Below are 16,459 nucleotides of genomic sequence, written 5' to 3' on the forward strand. Positions count from 1 at the left end.
AGGAACTAGTCTATGATCTGAAGATCATATCTGGGATATCCTATTCTTCCTACCAAGTGGAACCTTGGTTTCCAGAAGGCTACACTTGCACTGCTCTTTGGCATTGCAGACCAATTACAGAAGTGTCTAGGAGTGAGCCAGACCATTCCCTCAGAGCTTGTGGTGCAGTCTGTAACCAGGAGAGGACTGTGAAAGCTCAGTCACTAATCCCTTCCTCATATGGACTCTCTGTTGGCCTGAATGTTCTCTCCTTTTCATTGCAGCCATCCCTGGAGCATATTTTGCCTCTTTAATTTCTCCTGCTTTCAACTTTCTGACAGGAACAATTGCCCATGACCTAGCTGGGAAGTGTTTCACCATCTAAAGGTGCCAATGAGCTCTAACTACTTAGCAGGTTTCTGGTGGATAGTTGATGTTTTCTTATTTCTTCATCAACTTTAACTCCTGTTCCATGGCTTCCATCTAACTCTCACTTTCATACATTTCTGATGTTAAATAATCTTTCTTACCCACAGGATAAACACTGCTTAGAAGGGACCATATCCATTTTTATGAACAAGTATATGTAGCCTTATACATCTTTTACTAAACCTAGTATATGCAGATATTAGGCTTACAGATGTGGAACTTGAAAAATCTACAAGATGTTTAGTTGTGGGTGAATAAATATTTTAATGAGTATATACTCACACTAATTGATTTTCTTAGGCTATTCATCACAATAACGTGTATGTGGACAGAACTAGGGAAGTCTATAAACAGACTGATAGATGAAACTAATATAATATTTATGTCAATTACAATTTAAAAATATAATAAACCAACACCTCTCCCCCCCAACAAAAAAAATGTCAGACTGATAGATTAAGAATTCACTCAAATCTCCAGTTTATTTGATAATACTATTAATTCTATAGGAGTAAAAATTAACAATAGATCAGAATTTCATTGAACATTCCCCCAACACTTAAAAGACAGATTTCATGGCAGAAAAGCTCCCCCTAAGATCTAACTCAATCCTAAAACTTACTCTACAGAGTTTAGAAAGAAAGGTAAGGGAACTAGCATTGAACACCAGGATTGTGTTCATTTAATCTTCACAATAACTCTTTGAGGGGGGTCTTACTGTCACCATTTTATGGATGAAGAAACAGGCACAGAGAATTAAATATCTAATCTGAGGCCAAATAGTTAATAAATGATAGAGCCAACAGTCAAACCAAGATCCTCCGGCTTCAATGCCTGTGACGTCCTAAACCTCTTGGGGTACAGACTGGTTAGCAATGTGTTCCAAATTCCCTTGCTTTCCTTTTCCATTAACCTATCCATGATGGAAACCATTTGGCATGGCAATATTCTAAACCAACATACTGATTTCACACAGGGAATTACTAAGTCTTCCTAGCAAGAATAAAGGAATGTTGGGACACAAGTGTAGAAACAGAAACTGGGTACTGAAAAGTACAGTATTTGGTATATATCTAAGTAGATCTTGCAGACTTTCAGTCCTTACAGATTTGAAAAATCAGAACTGCCTCCATTTTCACCACAACTTTCCAGATTGTCCAAGAATCGTATGACAGTTGGAACTTAAGACATGGCAATATGACCTAGGATAGAAATACCAGGAACCTTTTCCCAAACTATCAAAGATACTCACTTGTTCATCACGACTTTAGTTGCTGACTCACAGGCCTGATAGGGCCACAGAGTAAAAACTCTGCCACCAATAGACAGGGGCTAGTTTGATTTTTTAAGTAAAATAGGCTTGCTTGTAATAGTGAACAGCAATGGTAGCTCTGGGTTATTAAATATTGAGTGTGATGTGGTAATAGAGCAAGAGGTGCTACATGAATTATTTCCAGAAATAGCCAAAACCAAAAACTGACAATCTCAGTTCAAAAACTCAGGTTCATCCCAAAGATAATAAAACATTACCCATCAAGAATTGATTCACGGCAACAGTAGAGGTTGTCAAATTTCTGTTTGGTGACTGAGTCATTGACATTCATGGCTGGAACACACAGCTTCCCAGCTTTGGATAGCTGGTAAAGCCTAAGGGTGAGGGCAATCAAGAACATAAAACAATGATATATTGCAATCTACTTTCAGTTTCATATCAAATTCCAGAAATATGTTGATTGGGTAGGCATGAGAACATGAGACACAACTAGTTTCATCCTATTAGATGTATATAGAGAAATAAAGAATAGCTTTCTAGAGCCTATATACAGCTGAGAAATAAAAATCCTAGTCAAAAAGCATGTGGGTAAAATCCTTGACCAACCTCTAAACGTTGAAGATTACAATATAAAAATCTTAATTGCTTATTAATTTTATTCCTCTTAATTATAAAGAGTAACTTGAAGTACTATGTTAATCCCACAATTATGATGCAACAATTTTAACTTTCAAATAGTCTAATAAATTTTGTAATATCAGTACACATACTATAAATATGTGTATCTTTATGTAGGAGTTTTATTTTAAATTGAGTCAACAAAAAATCAGAACCAGGTGTTTTATTCAAAATTAATCTCTTCCTCCAAAGAGTCTGCAGGTATTATACAACCATAGTTTTATATGGTCAAAAAAGTCACAACATACTGAAGCAGTGATGGTGGCTTATTCATAACTTAATTCCCTAAAACTTTTACTTCATACTTTCAATTCCTTATGGATGTATAATAGGAAATTGAAATGATTTTAATTTTACTCAGGGAATTATTGCTCATTTGAGAAACAGAACCCTAAATCCTTGTTCTCTCCATAAGAATGAAGTTCAGTGAGGGCCCAAGTGGTTGTTCTGCTTACTACTAGATCCCTAGCACAGTTCCTAGAGAGTTCCTGGTTCACTACAGAAGTTCAATAAATAACTGAATAAATGTATTTGTCCAAAAAGAGTAAGTGGTCATTGTATTACAACAACTAGGAAACACTAGGACCACACTTGTTTCTCTACTGGTATGGCCCTATTTTGTTATTTTGTCATTAATTTAAAAATCAAGTGTGAACACTCAGATCTCACCACCTCACAGCAGGTTACAATTTTTAACATAACATTCTATAGGTCTGCATATCTATCTTTAAATATATGAAGAATATATATTCAAGCTGCATAAAACCAGGTATGCCTTTGTCAAATCTTACCTATGAACTCCAGTAACACTCTCCTCTACTATGCCCTTGATTTTCTTAAACATGTTAGGATACTTCTTATAAATCCAGTGAGTGAGATCCCCTCCATCATCCAAGATCTGCAATAATAAGCATCAGTGATGTCATTTATTTTGCTGAAGGCTCAAGAGTTCCAGTGTCTTGTCGGGTCTGTATCCCAATTTCTAATTGCCAATTTTCAGATATTTCAAATTTCCCATAAGGCTATCTATTCAAAGTAACTTAAACCAGTATGATGACCAGTCATTATACAGAAGTAAAAGACAATGAGGGGTAAAGGCCCACTGTAAATCTCATAACCAGACATCTTCCCATATGACCTACCTACTACATGAAAATATACAGCAATACAATAAAGATTTTCTTATGGACTAATAGCTTAAGTGGTTATTTAGACCACTAGTTCTTGAATGTACTGTAGCTATTTAGAAAGCCTAACCTTTATATTAGCATAATTCTATTGGTTAAATTCAGGACTTTGAATATATTCAGCTAAAGTTTAGTTTAAATAAAGCCAGATAATTGGTCTCCTTCCCAGAACAATGGCTTATAAAAACTGTATTCATTAGCCCTTTACTTCTCCCAAAGTACAGGCACTTTCCTACCCAAAAATAAGGCAGCACTGGAGGGTTTTGCCTAGCACAAGCTCACACTCTCTATAAACCAAATTAAAAATAACTGGGAAACTGTGCAGCATGTAGGTGTGCAAGCATGCTTCTGAACAGCTCATCACTATTTCAGGTTGGGATGAAAGATAAACACAGCGCTGTGCCCACTGGAGCTTTCATCAGCAGAGGGAAACTTTTGAATTATAAATAAGCTAAAGGAAGACCAGGTTAGAATACTCTCAGGCACTAGGCTATGGCACTCAGCCTTTCATCTAGCTGTTGGCAATGCTTAGCAGAACTTTCCAAATTGTTATACTCATCCTCCTGGAAAGTCCCCACAGAACTGAGTTGCCCTCTATTGGCATGCACCCATTTTGCAGTCCCATTAATTATCAACTCAACCACAAGTGCTCACAATGCCATCCAGGACACTATTACACAAAATCCCCAACCGCATGTCTACCACCTGATCTCTTTTTTTTTTTTTGCTTCTGCTCTTGTTGTTGATTTATTCTCTGACTCAACTAAACCTTATGTGAGAACAGGAATCCAAGGCAGGACTCTCATTAAAACTCACACTCACTCCACATGACAGGTTAGTGCTCTGTTTTCTCCCAGTAGAAACCCTCAGAACAGATGCCCTGAGAAACAGAAAGGCTTCTCTGAGTTTATCCCTTTCTGCGTGTATGGAATCCCTCATGAAGTTTTCTCATGCAGCCTCTGATCCCTAGCCACACAAAAGATCAGAGACAAAAAAGATTGAGCAATTGTAAACTCTGTGTCTTAAGTCCCACTGTTCTTGCCCACTTTTCCCTTTTAACAAAGGTTATCTAATACAGGCAGGTAGTTGCTAACCCTAATATTTATTTAATGGATGTAGCCCATAAGTCTCACCATGTAATTCCACTGCAGAAAATTCTTGCCACCAAGGAATCTTCCCGAGATTGGAAAGCAAGTAAAAGTACTACATCTTGATAATATCCAAAGAGGTGTGGGTTCTGTTTTCTGGGGGGACAACTATTTTTATCCTTGTCTTACTCTCTTTAACTTTTTTAGTAGTCTGTGCTGGTCCTATAGTCTATAAAAGTTCTCTGAGTATAATCCCATGACCTCCCCATGTTCCTGATTATAAACTTAATGTCTTATTCCTAGTAGAAACCTCCTGGAGTATCTTTTTTAGGCCTGTCAGTCATACTTCCCTCTGTCACTGTTCAACTCTCTTAGAATTAGCCAGCTCACCTTACAGCAGAATCCTCCCTCTCTTTCAGGATAGGAAGGCTTTAACCCAGCTTCCTCAAACCAGCCCTTGGGGCAATTAACTTGGATTACAGAATCCAGATAGAGGTTCCTTCTCTCTGCTGTGTGCCAGGTGAAGCCTGTTCTGCAATTTTTAGCAGCAAACAATAGTTAAGACTAGAGCTCCTATTCTTTTTTGCAGTTAATTCCCTAATTTCTCCCCTCCCTCATATGCAAAGAAATATTTGCAAAGTAGGAGTGCCTCATATTTTCTGCAGCTGTTTGCTTCTCTTTGTGAACCTAATGTGCTATCAGCCTTCAGGAACTTAATCTCTTCAAATATGAAACAAAAATAAAGATGAAGCAAAAATAAGAAACTCAAAACTTTTTGCCTAGTCATCTTTCTTAAGATGGAGAATGAATAAAAAGAAATTTGAACTTGAAATCTCTTCAGGTTTACTATAACTTAGCATATAATTCTAGAGGGAAAGCTCAGCACTACAGGAGTTGTGTATGTGTGTATGTGTGTGTTGGATGGGGAGGGTGGGCAGTAGTAGGGTACGGTAACTCATCAGTCTTGCTTTTTAACCAGCCATGTGTGAACCCCAAGCAAAATTTTAATGTTGCTGATGAATATGAAGCTTCTAAGATTGGCGCCAACAATTACAGCATTCTGAGGCTATAAGGAAGTTCATTCTTCCTGGCGTGTCCTATGCACAAGAATCTAGCTCTCCTGGAACCCAGCTACATCAGAAAGGAAGGGAGGCAATTTCTCTCCTTCCTGTTGAGAAATCCTCTCCCAGGCCATGGCCTTCCCTCGTCTGTCCCCAAAGACCTTGACAGAATTATGCTAGCAGAAATCTAACCCACCATGTTTGGCTGCCAGCCCTCTACATTCACACATCTATCAATGCACCACCAAAAGTCATCTTCTGACTCTCCTTTCCAGGCGAAGACAGGAAATCCTGAGAAAAAGGAACAAAGAGAAACCATTAAAGACTGAAAAAAAGGGCTGACCCTTAAGTTTTGACAAGAAGATGCTGGTTTTCTCCAATTCCAAACTCTCTCATTCTGCTCTACTCCTTGGATTGACTTTATTCACTGATTAGTATTGTCTACATACAGCCCCTTCATCCACTCTTTTGTCTATGGCAATAATTTTGCTCTTGTTAGACCAAAAAGGACAAACAAAAGGGACAAGAGTGTGATGAATGCTAAAAATATGACTGAAGGGAAAAAAAAGAAACCAGAAATAAGTACTTCTTAATACAGTCAAACTAGAATTCTTACTATTTCCCAACTACATTTTGAGCTTTCTTGTCTCTATTAGTCCTCCCACCCTCTTCATCCCGAAAGCCCTACACTCTTCTCTAGTTAAAATGCTGTCCTTCTCACAGCCCACCTAAGTGTCATATTCCTAATGAAGCCTGATTAATCAGCTGGAAGTGATCTCTCACGGAATCTGAACTTTTATAAACCCCTTGTTTGTGTACTGACTGTGGATTTATGATCTGTTGTTGCATTTATCATATATGCCCTTGTATTGTCATTATATATATTATATACCATCACATATATTTATATATCTGTATTTTCTCTTCAACCACAAAATAAGATTCTTAGGTCAAAGACATTGTCTTATTTGTCCTTATATCTTTTAGAGTAGGTCAATGAGCAATTGTTGAAAAAAGAAGAAAAAAAAAGAAGTGAATGTGTATGTACAATTCATTGGGCTAAATATCTAGTGTGTGCTTTTCTACACATATTTTATACATTAATAAAAATCCTGTAGTGAATGAGTGGAAATAAAAGACCAATTGAAATACTGAAGTACTAGCAAAAAAGAAAGACATGCATATACTACAGAGCTTTCCCAGCATTTCTCAAGAAATCTGAAGCAAGTGTTTGGTACCCTGACCTGTGTTGTGCTGCCAGAGGAGCAAGGCAAGAAACTAGCAAAGTCCAAATTTCTCCATTTCTTTCATCCTTCAAGTGTCAGTGGCCATTGTGATCAAATATTAATCTGCCAGGCCAAGTCCTTTTTACTGCTGAAGCAGAAATACCAAACATTAAATCAGGGCAAACTGCTGAGAAATCTGCAGTACCATAAAACTATGCCTAAAGCATTTTTTTTTCCTAACACATATCACCTTAGAGAGTGAGTAGTGTCCACTGGTGCCCTAATATTAGCAAGTCAAGGCAAAGCATTAATAATGGAATAAACATAAGAAGATGTTTACCAACTGTAAGAAAAACAAAGTTACCTCGATCATATTTAATAAGAAGCCCAGAAAGAGAGCAAACTCATCAAGAATAGGGATCCATTTCTTCCAAGACAGCTCTTTTAACATTAGTCTTCCTTAAAGATTTACACTGAAACAATGGAACTTTTTGGAGACTGAGTTTAGCCAGACACAGAGAATAGGCAAAAGATCCTACCACTTTCTGCTAGAGCAGCAGCCACTTCATTGAGAGTAGAATAGATGTTGCAGGCTGCCCATCGGCACTGTGCCCCAAGGGCACCCAGAGTTTCCATAAGTACCTGTATTAAAAGAGAAAGCAGGAGATGAACAAGTCTGAACCAAACAATTAGTCAAGATAATTAAATCTATGTATTTGACAGCAAGAAGTATATTAGGAATAATGGAGGCCAATGATTTTCAAGTTATGCTCGACAGAAATTCTTCATTATTTTGAGAAGAGGGCAAAGGCTGGGAGTAAGCATGGAAGAAGCTGAGCTCTATGCTTTTACCTACGTGACATATTGGGCTTCCCTATAAGACTTTTAAGCCAAGGATTTTGGAACCAAAATATTTTTAAAAAACCACCAAGATACAGTTCTGCTTCTTCTTAGGATGTAGAAAGCTGCAAGAGAAGCTTCTACCCTAACCAGAAAGACTGGATAATCTACAAAACTGTAACTTTTCTTGAGCCCATCAAATAGTGGAAGTCATAAAGCAACCAAGTGAACTGAACTTCAAAATCAAAACTCCCTGTAAGGAGAGAGGGAATAATTTCATCTTCTGCAGAGAATGGGAGGAAGAGGTAGCTGCCATACATGAGGGTAAAATAAAATTAGCTTGTATTTTAATGTATTAGTAAAGCCTGAGTATGGGAAAGGGTGTCAGTTTGGAATTTCTGGTAGCCCCAGGCACAAGGGTAGTTCACACTCAAGTGCAAGCTCTTTTCCAGGGCTTCCTCCTAGTGCTTGCAAGAAAGACTGGGAAGAGATGATGGCTATGTTCAAAGACAGGCACAAAACCTGGGCACTTCACCACACTCTCACAGGAAGCAAAAGCCTTAAGCTGTAGGAAGAGGAGCAGGAATTATGCCTGCCACCTGGGACTAGGCAAAGCTCCACTGCTTCTAGGAGAAAATAGAAGCTAAAACTCTGCTCCTGGGGGAGTAGCAGGAAACCCCTTTGGGCCCAGGACCCTGCACTGATACAAAGTAAAGATCTGTCACCTCTCCAGAAGGGGCAGGAAAATATCTCCTGCAAAAGACCAGATACAAGGCAAAATTTGGCTGCTACAGAGGAGGGGCAAAAACAAAACAAAACAAAACAAAAACCCACATTCTCACAGAGGCCTGCCTAATACTGAGGCTCCACCAGGAGATCCAAGAACCCCACTTGCCCTCACCACAAGTCTAAGTCCAGGAAAACAGGAGCAGCAGTCTAAGTGCTGCATGTGGGGCTGGAAGATAGAGCCCCTCATGCCAAGCATGTGTAGAAGTAGCTGAAAGCTAAGGCTGGAGCCCAAACACTGAATAGAGTCCTCTGGTAACTCACATCACAAGGTAAACAGCAGCCCATTGCTGAGGAATTTGTAGCCTATGGTGCAGAACAACAGAACTGAAATCTAGCATCAGAATAAAGGAGAGTAATGGAGTACAACCATTGAAATAAAATATGAAACAATGATTCCACACAAATAAAAATAAATGAATAAATTGGAAGTTTGATGGAGAATGGAAAATTTACACAGTTTCAATTACTACCTCACAAGATACTTAATAAATTACAAAAAGGAAAAATTAACTTTTACAGTAGAAAAGTCTGGCAGATACTTCTTCAATCAAGGGATCAAAACGCACATCATCAGTTATGGGAGAAATCTAAATAATGTGCCACCTGATAAGATCCAATGACAAAAATGCAGCATCACGTCCTACCAAAGATGCATAGCCTGATTTTAATAATGAGGATGCATCAGGAAAATCTGAATTGAGGACATTCTACAAAAAAATTCATCTATAATCTTCAAAATTGTCAAGGTCATGAAAGTCAAAGACAGACTGATGAATTGTTCCACGTTAAAGGAGAATAAAGAGAGATGACAATTAATAAGACACTTAACTATAGACTGGATATTTTTATTATAAAAAACATTATTGGGATGATTAGTGAAACAATGGGTCTGAGGATTAGGTGGTAATATGAATCAATGTTATCTTGTAATTTTGAATAGTTGTACTCATTGTATGAGAAAATGTTGTTGCAGAAGATATACCCTAAAGAATTTGTAGGGATAGGAGCATCAGGTTGGCAACTTAGTCTCATATGGCTCAGAAAAAGTTATCTGTACTGGTCTTGCAACTTTTCTATAAATCTTTATTTCAAATTTTTGAAAGATTATTTAAAAAATTTTAATCTACCGATTTGATCCTGATGTACTTTTACTACAATATATTAGATGGAGATAGTATTCTTTTTAAGAAGGTAGTGTGCCACCATATTGTACTGATTAAGAACTATTTAACAAGACTAAAGCTTTGGTTAAAAAGCTTGTTTTAAAATTTTCTGACAGTAGTTAACTCTGGGCACTGGTAATTTTCATTTTTAAAAATTTGTGTTTTCTAATATTTCTATACTAAATAAAACTTGTAATTAAAAATATGCTTTAATTGAAAAAAATACTTGCAAAAGTCTCTACTAATTTAGGCTAACCCCCTCAAATAACTGGTCCAAGGCCACATAGTTAGTTAATACCAGAACTACTTATATGTATTAGTTTCTAGTCCATACTACCTTACAATATCTGATCCTATTTTTTTCTCTTTTTTTTTTCAATTTAATTTCTGAATTCCTACAACTAGGATACCTGAGCTTGTCAAACAAAACAATAAGACTGAGACTTAACCTACTAAGCAATATAAATTGATTAGAAAAGAAAATGGGACCAAGAATACAAGAACTGTTCAAAGGACTATGGTAAAAATTGCTGGCTATTAGAGCTTATGCAGGAGTAAAAGTAGGCAGGAGAGGGAGAGGGACAGAGCTTAGAAGCTGGTTTAACCTGACTTTGAATCATTACCATTTAGCAAGGGAATCTGGTTAGAAGGAACTATAGAAACACACCTAAAAAATATAAATAGAGCCTATTAGAAAGATGGAGAGTAAACCATTAACTATTTCTGGAGTATGGGATTACACGAGACACAGTTTTTCTATGTTATAGATTATGGTAATGTTTGAGTATTGTAAATGAACTGCTTTTGTAACAGAAAAAGGAAATAGAGATTAAAAACAAAACAAAGCAAAATTCCTTTGTAATTGTCTTTTTAAAGAAAAAAGAAAAAATGTAGGGAGGGAACAATAATATTAAAATTGGAAAACTAATTTTGATTACTCCATCCAGGAAAAAATGGAATGGAACCTTGAAGGGGTATAATGTTCAGTGAGCCAGAGGCAAAAAGAAACTTAGCAACATGAGACACTACAGAAGCACTTACTATTTTAAGCCACCACACTGAAGGTCTCATGTCCCTGACTGGGGGAGCCCAAAAAGTTTCCAAGAGGATTCCTACCTTAATTCATTAGTCTATAGCTCCAAAAAGAGACAGATTTTCAATTTATTATATTAATTTTGGGCAGTCAAGGTACTCTTTCCCTCAAAGAACATGAGATCCAGAAAAGTCTCATGGTGAACTAACAGCAGCTTTGTATTTGTTGAAAAGTATCTGCTGTTCTTAATCAGGAATTTGGCCATATAAATGAGTCTTGTGCTTCAGGAGACAGTCTTTTGAAAATTGATCAAACCATACAGATGACCCGAATCTTTAAATCCTATAAAAGATTCCAAACTATTTCTCCAATACACCAATTTCCCATAGTGATCTCATCATGGTTGGCAACTCCCTATTACATCTTTGATGATGACTCTATGTCAGTGGTTCTCAACCAAGGAGCTCTAGAAAACTGAGGGCATTTTTGGTTGTCACAATAACTGGGGCGGGTCAGGGGAGTACTACTGGCATTCAGTGGTGAGGGCCAGGGATCTTAGGATTTTGAAAGTGTAGGGTAGTGTCTTACAACAAAAGAAGTGTGACACATCTGGTTCAATTTTCAAATATTCCAGTAGAAGTTCACATGGGAGAAAAACCTATTTTTAATTATCTGAATTTAGAACCTTATTCCACGTTAAATATTAATAAAAAGTACTTTTGTAGTTTTAATACAAAACAATAGTAGTTCTTCCAGGAATACAACTGTGTAAATCAAGAGAAACTCACACTTCTTGTTGTTGCTCAGGAACTTTAAAAAGTTGTTTATAACTTGATTATAATATGATTCAGAAAATCATATAATTTGGCGATGCTGCTCTGCTGCTCTGGAACCTATAACATTACTATCTATCTACATTTGTAGTGTTCTCATTAAATAATGCTATGAGTAAGTACAAATACCTGAATATTCTACTATACTTCTGCCAAGCATTTACATATTGAAATGCATTATTTCATTTTACTTTCCTTTTATTCCTCCTTCATATTTCAGGTAAGATTTATGTTAATTAAAAAACTTATGTGTACCTAGGTATATTATATCTGATTTTCATTTCAAGATAATACAGGGACATTGTAAAATATTTTTTCTAAAAGGGAACGCTCAGTATGATAGAGGTGGGTATCACTGGTCTAAATCAATCATGGTAATCACAGTCCCCTTGCCAGAACTGGTGGGGCATGGACATGTGATCCAGTTCTGCTCAATGACACAGAATGGAGTACCCTACAGGACTGCTGGGAAAGGTTTTCTTGCTCTTGAGAGAGGAAGAAACTTTGTCTTCATGTCAGTTTGTGATGGCTTAAAGAGCTAAAATCATCTTGCAATCAGCCTGAGAAGGGAGTAAACACAGTGAGGAGGCAGCTCCAGGAGAATCACAGACAAGAAATCAGAGCTCTGAGATCCCATGTCTGAAGTCTGCCTTACCTCTGGACTTCTAGTTATGTAATGGAATAGATCCCTATATGTATAAGCCAGGTCATATCAGGTTTTCACTTATTTGCAGCTGAAAGCAGCCTGACACAGAGTTGCCTTGTAAAAATGACTCAAAGAGAAGATCAGGGGAGGCAGTGTAGTATAATGGAAAAAGCATCAACTTGGGAGGCAGATATACTGAAGTTCAAATGTTGATTCAATGACTTACTAGCTGTGTAACCTTGGAAAAATTAAACTCTCTGATCTTCAGCTTCCTTGTTTATAGAATGGAAACAGTAACACCTACTTTACATGGCCATTATGAGTATTAATGAACTAATACTTGTTAAGCTTCTAACCCGTGTTTGGGATGTTGCAAGTACTCAGAGCTGGTTGGCTATTATTAACTATTACTACGTGGAGAAAGGAAAAGAACTCACAGCAGTCTGAGCAGTGATGTGTGTGCAACCCACAATTTTGGCTCCAGCCAAAGGTTTTTCTCCTTGAGCTCTCTTCCTCAAAGCCATCAGTGCAGGCATTTCTGAAAAGGCCCAATACATACACAGCAATATTAGGAGGGAATGAGAGATACAGAATAACCACAAAAACTTACTCTCTTAAGGTAATATCCTTCCCCTCATCTGGTTCTTTGTTAGATTTGGTTACTCAAAGGACCAAGCCATTACACCTGATTTTTCTTTTATAAAGGGCTTTCAGAGGCAGACGCTGCAGGGTTCTGACTCCCTATATCCCAGTCATCCTTACGTAGTCCCTCTCCCTATTCCTTGTATATTTGGGTTCCTTCAACACCCTCTGGAGTTCACTCACACCCCACAGTGTTTCATGAGCTCAGATTTCTTTTGTTATACGTATTCTTCAAAATCGCACTGAAATTTCATAAGCCCCAGGATGTAGAAAGGTATTAACATGGACAAAAAGACACAGGCAGCTTGAGAAGGAAAAGGTGCTTGTTTTTTTCACCTTGTTCAGCAATTTCAATTTCTCTTCGTCCAAATTCTGCCTGTTTGATGTTCTTGACACAGAAGTCAGTGCTTCCCTTAGAGTTCTTTTGCTGCTTGTCCCTGGGAGAGGTCTCATCATCAGAGCTATCTGTATATGAAGCCGCTGGAATGATAGAATAAAAAACCCTCAGGCGAATAAATGGCTTCCTCTAAAATTGCAAACCAAGGAGTGAACAGTGACTTCCATAGTCACCTGGCACCATGCAAATGTACACAGCTGTTAAGTATCTACAAGGCACTGTGGAGATGTCTCTATAATCCCCCATCAAAAGTGCTATCCACAGGTCAGAAAGAGGAAGCTGAAAAGGTTGCCACAGACATTCCCCCTGGTAGCATTAACTTGGAATGTGGGGCTAATTTCACCTTCAGAGGACGCAGAAATCCTTGAATATGCAAAAAGAGAGAGGTTACACCATGGTAGCAACAGGTTAGTTTTTAATCCAAGATCACGGCCATTACTTTACAGGTTTCTGGGTTCCTAGCTACCCTTCTCTCTCTGCTGCTTAAATGCCTGATGTAATTTCTGTTTTAGTATAATAACTGAAACAGATAAGACCTATAAAACAAGGAACCCATGGGAAAGTAACTAAGAACTACACAAAAAGTGTTTGTCTGACATAACAGAGCTTTCTTTTTTAAGGCTGGCTCTGATGAGGCTGAACTATGACTGCAGACCCAATTAGACATGGACAACGAAGTATTCAGTGTATTCTCCCTTCTTGCTGGCTTCAGTGGGTCCTGCATTAGGCATTTTAGATTCCCAAGTGGGTAAATCCTCTTTGCATATAATAAAATGCTCTGATGACTGAGTCATTTAGCAATATACACTAGAGAGTAGAAGGTCTGAGACTTGGTTGTGGCTAACAGGCAGCTGCTTCTGCTGCTATTCTCATGTTTACCTGAGGTATTTTTAGTCTTCATGTAATTCTGTAGTTGCTAATCATTTGCTGTATAAATTTAATTAATCCACTTCCATGATTTATGTCTAAGTTTCTGAGGATAGTTTCTTCTGAATTAGCCCTCAAGGGGGGCTCTTTTTTTGGGAGGGGTAGAGGGCAGGTGGGGAGGAAGCTGGGGATATGAAGCTCTGTCGATAAAGCATTATGTATCTCTCAATGGGATAAGTACTTTCATCACTTTTAAGGGGAGAAAGCGGCAAAAGCTCACAGCTTCTTGGGTCTGCAGTGCTGACTGATTTACATCCAGAGAATTAAGGCATTTCTGGATTTCTTAGCAAAGGGTCTATCTCTGGGAGGGCTGTAAAAGGCAAGTCTGACCTTGTCCAGTTAATCAGGCATGGCACTATTAAAGGTGTGGGCAGCAGGGGCCTAAGTATCTCTCTTGGAGTTGGAAAATTGCCCTGGAGCAAAGTCCTAACACGAGGCAACAAGAATGAGCATAGGCACCAGGGGAGGTGAGGGAATTAGTAAATCCCCAAAGGGACTTTTGTTCTTAAAGAAACTAATCTGTACAAAAAGTTTGTGCTTCTCCCCTCCTAGGGTGAGCAAGAGCTCAAAGTACCTTTGGCAACAGAGCCCAGAAACAGCTTCCTGGGCAGTCATCTGTTTCACTCATCAATACTCAGAAATAGTTTATGAACTGGAGGTTTAGGGGACCCATGCTTCTATCACCTGAGGGGAAAAAAGATAATAGCTGTCCCTAATCTTGATACGAATCTATTGCATAATTGCTTTTGGAGAAAGTGTCTACATTCAGAATATTCTAAAACTTGATATCCTTTTCTAGAATTATGATTTTTACATCCCCAATGGCCATTTAGTGGTTGTGTGTTCTGGAGTCAGACAGACTTTGGTTGAAGTCTCAGTCTCTGTTTCTGGGTGTATAAAGTAGAAGTTATACTAGACCTTGTTTAAGTGATACTAGAACCTGTTTAATGGGGTTAATAATTCATTCATGTATTCAGTCACTCACACATTCAGTTGTTCATTCAATAAATTTTTATTGCATATCTACTATGTACTAGGTGTAGTCTAAGTGCTGGGAATACAGTAGAGATTAGTACTATCTTTACCTTCATGGAATTGTCAGTCTAGTAGGTGGGTTAGAGATGAAATAACTAATTACAAATTAACTATTTCGAGTTTTTCTTTCCATAGAAGACATGGCTTGTTGGAGCCAACTTGTTGAGAAGATTAAAATAAATTAATGTAAGTAAAGTGCTTAGAGCAATGCTTGGCACAAAGTAATCCAGCACTCAATAAATGATACCTGATATTATTACCAGCTTTAGATATTTTTAATTCAATACCAGATATAACATCTTCAGGTGTTCTTACTCAGTTTCAGGGTTTTGAATGGGAGAGGAATGACATACATACAATATTATTTAGCAGTTTCTTTTTTTTCTACTCCGTCATCTACTAATCTACCCAAGCAGCAGGTGGTTGCTGGCAGTGACTAAAAAGGTTGACACTCAAGTCCTAACTCTACCCAGAATAGCTCTCTTTTATGCCTCTTCAGCTCTAAGGATGAGTCAGGAAAACAAACAACACCTCCACCACCACACCACCCCAAACACACCAAATTTCCCCTTATAAGAAATACTCCAATTTTTGGTTTGTTTCCTTCCAACTCACAAGAAAAAAAAACTATTTATACCACTTACCTATTCTAAAAGGGAAAAATGATATTTTATTTTCTTAACAGTAGTCAACTGGTTACAGTTAGCTCAACCAGTGTTTTTCTTTGAGCCAAAATAGATTTGTTTTCAAAGAGCCCTTCATACAGATTTGTTATCATCTAAGAACCAAAAGTATCAGTTGTCTAAGATGTCCTAATACGTGAATGCAAAATATCTGACCCAGAACAACAAAGGGTTATTTTTGCAAACAGAGTGAAAAGATTATTCCTGAACTAACATGACACTTATTTTTTAAATCTATACTCTTTTCTGCCACTATACATAAGTAGCACATTCATGAAAATTGTTAGGATAACATGAAAGACTTTTTCCTCAGAAAACATAGAGAAATCCAACACACACATATACACAAGCTTGAATAGTTTCTAAAGGGTTTATAATTGCCAACATACCTGAAGCCCAGAGTCATAATTTAATTAAAAATGAACAATCAATAACCAAGGCAATAATCTGAAATATAGGTCTGAGACTTTAGCTCTAGCTTCACCTCTAATTGATTAAGTGACTAATTTTCAGTTTATCCAACTGTAAAATAAGTATAGTGGATCCTCTC

The 16,459-nt window shown here is 37.6% G+C and overlaps 1 protein-coding gene and 1 long non-coding RNA gene across 8 annotated transcripts in view; one reads left to right on the forward strand and one right to left on the reverse strand.

Moving 5' to 3' along the window:
- LOC140849862 (uncharacterized) overlaps window positions 1-16,459 on the forward strand; it is a 55,050-nt gene that overhangs the window by 25,912 nt on the left and 12,679 nt on the right. The window lies entirely within an intron of this gene.
- AHCYL2 (adenosylhomocysteinase like 2) overlaps window positions 1-16,459 on the reverse strand; it is a 194,582-nt gene that overhangs the window by 21,361 nt on the left and 156,762 nt on the right. For all 7 annotated transcript variants that reach the window (XM_037019462.2, XM_037019461.2, XM_073238473.1 and 4 more), the window contains 6 exons: window positions 13,204-13,347; window positions 12,663-12,763; window positions 7,461-7,563; window positions 5,892-5,986; window positions 3,151-3,257; window positions 1,939-2,055 (listed from right to left, as the gene is read on the reverse strand). In XM_037019462.2, the coding sequence (XP_036875357.1) occupies window positions 1,939-2,055; window positions 3,151-3,257; window positions 5,892-5,986; window positions 7,461-7,563; window positions 12,663-12,763; window positions 13,204-13,347 (667 nt within the window). The remainder of the gene's footprint in view (window positions 1-1,938; window positions 2,056-3,150; window positions 3,258-5,891; window positions 5,987-7,460; window positions 7,564-12,662; window positions 12,764-13,203; window positions 13,348-16,459) is intronic.

The sequence above is a fragment of the Manis javanica genome, chromosome 6 (assembly GCF_040802235.1).
Source record: "Manis javanica isolate MJ-LG chromosome 6, MJ_LKY, whole genome shotgun sequence".
Classification (NCBI taxonomy): Eukaryota; Metazoa; Chordata; class Mammalia; order Pholidota; family Manidae; genus Manis; species Manis javanica.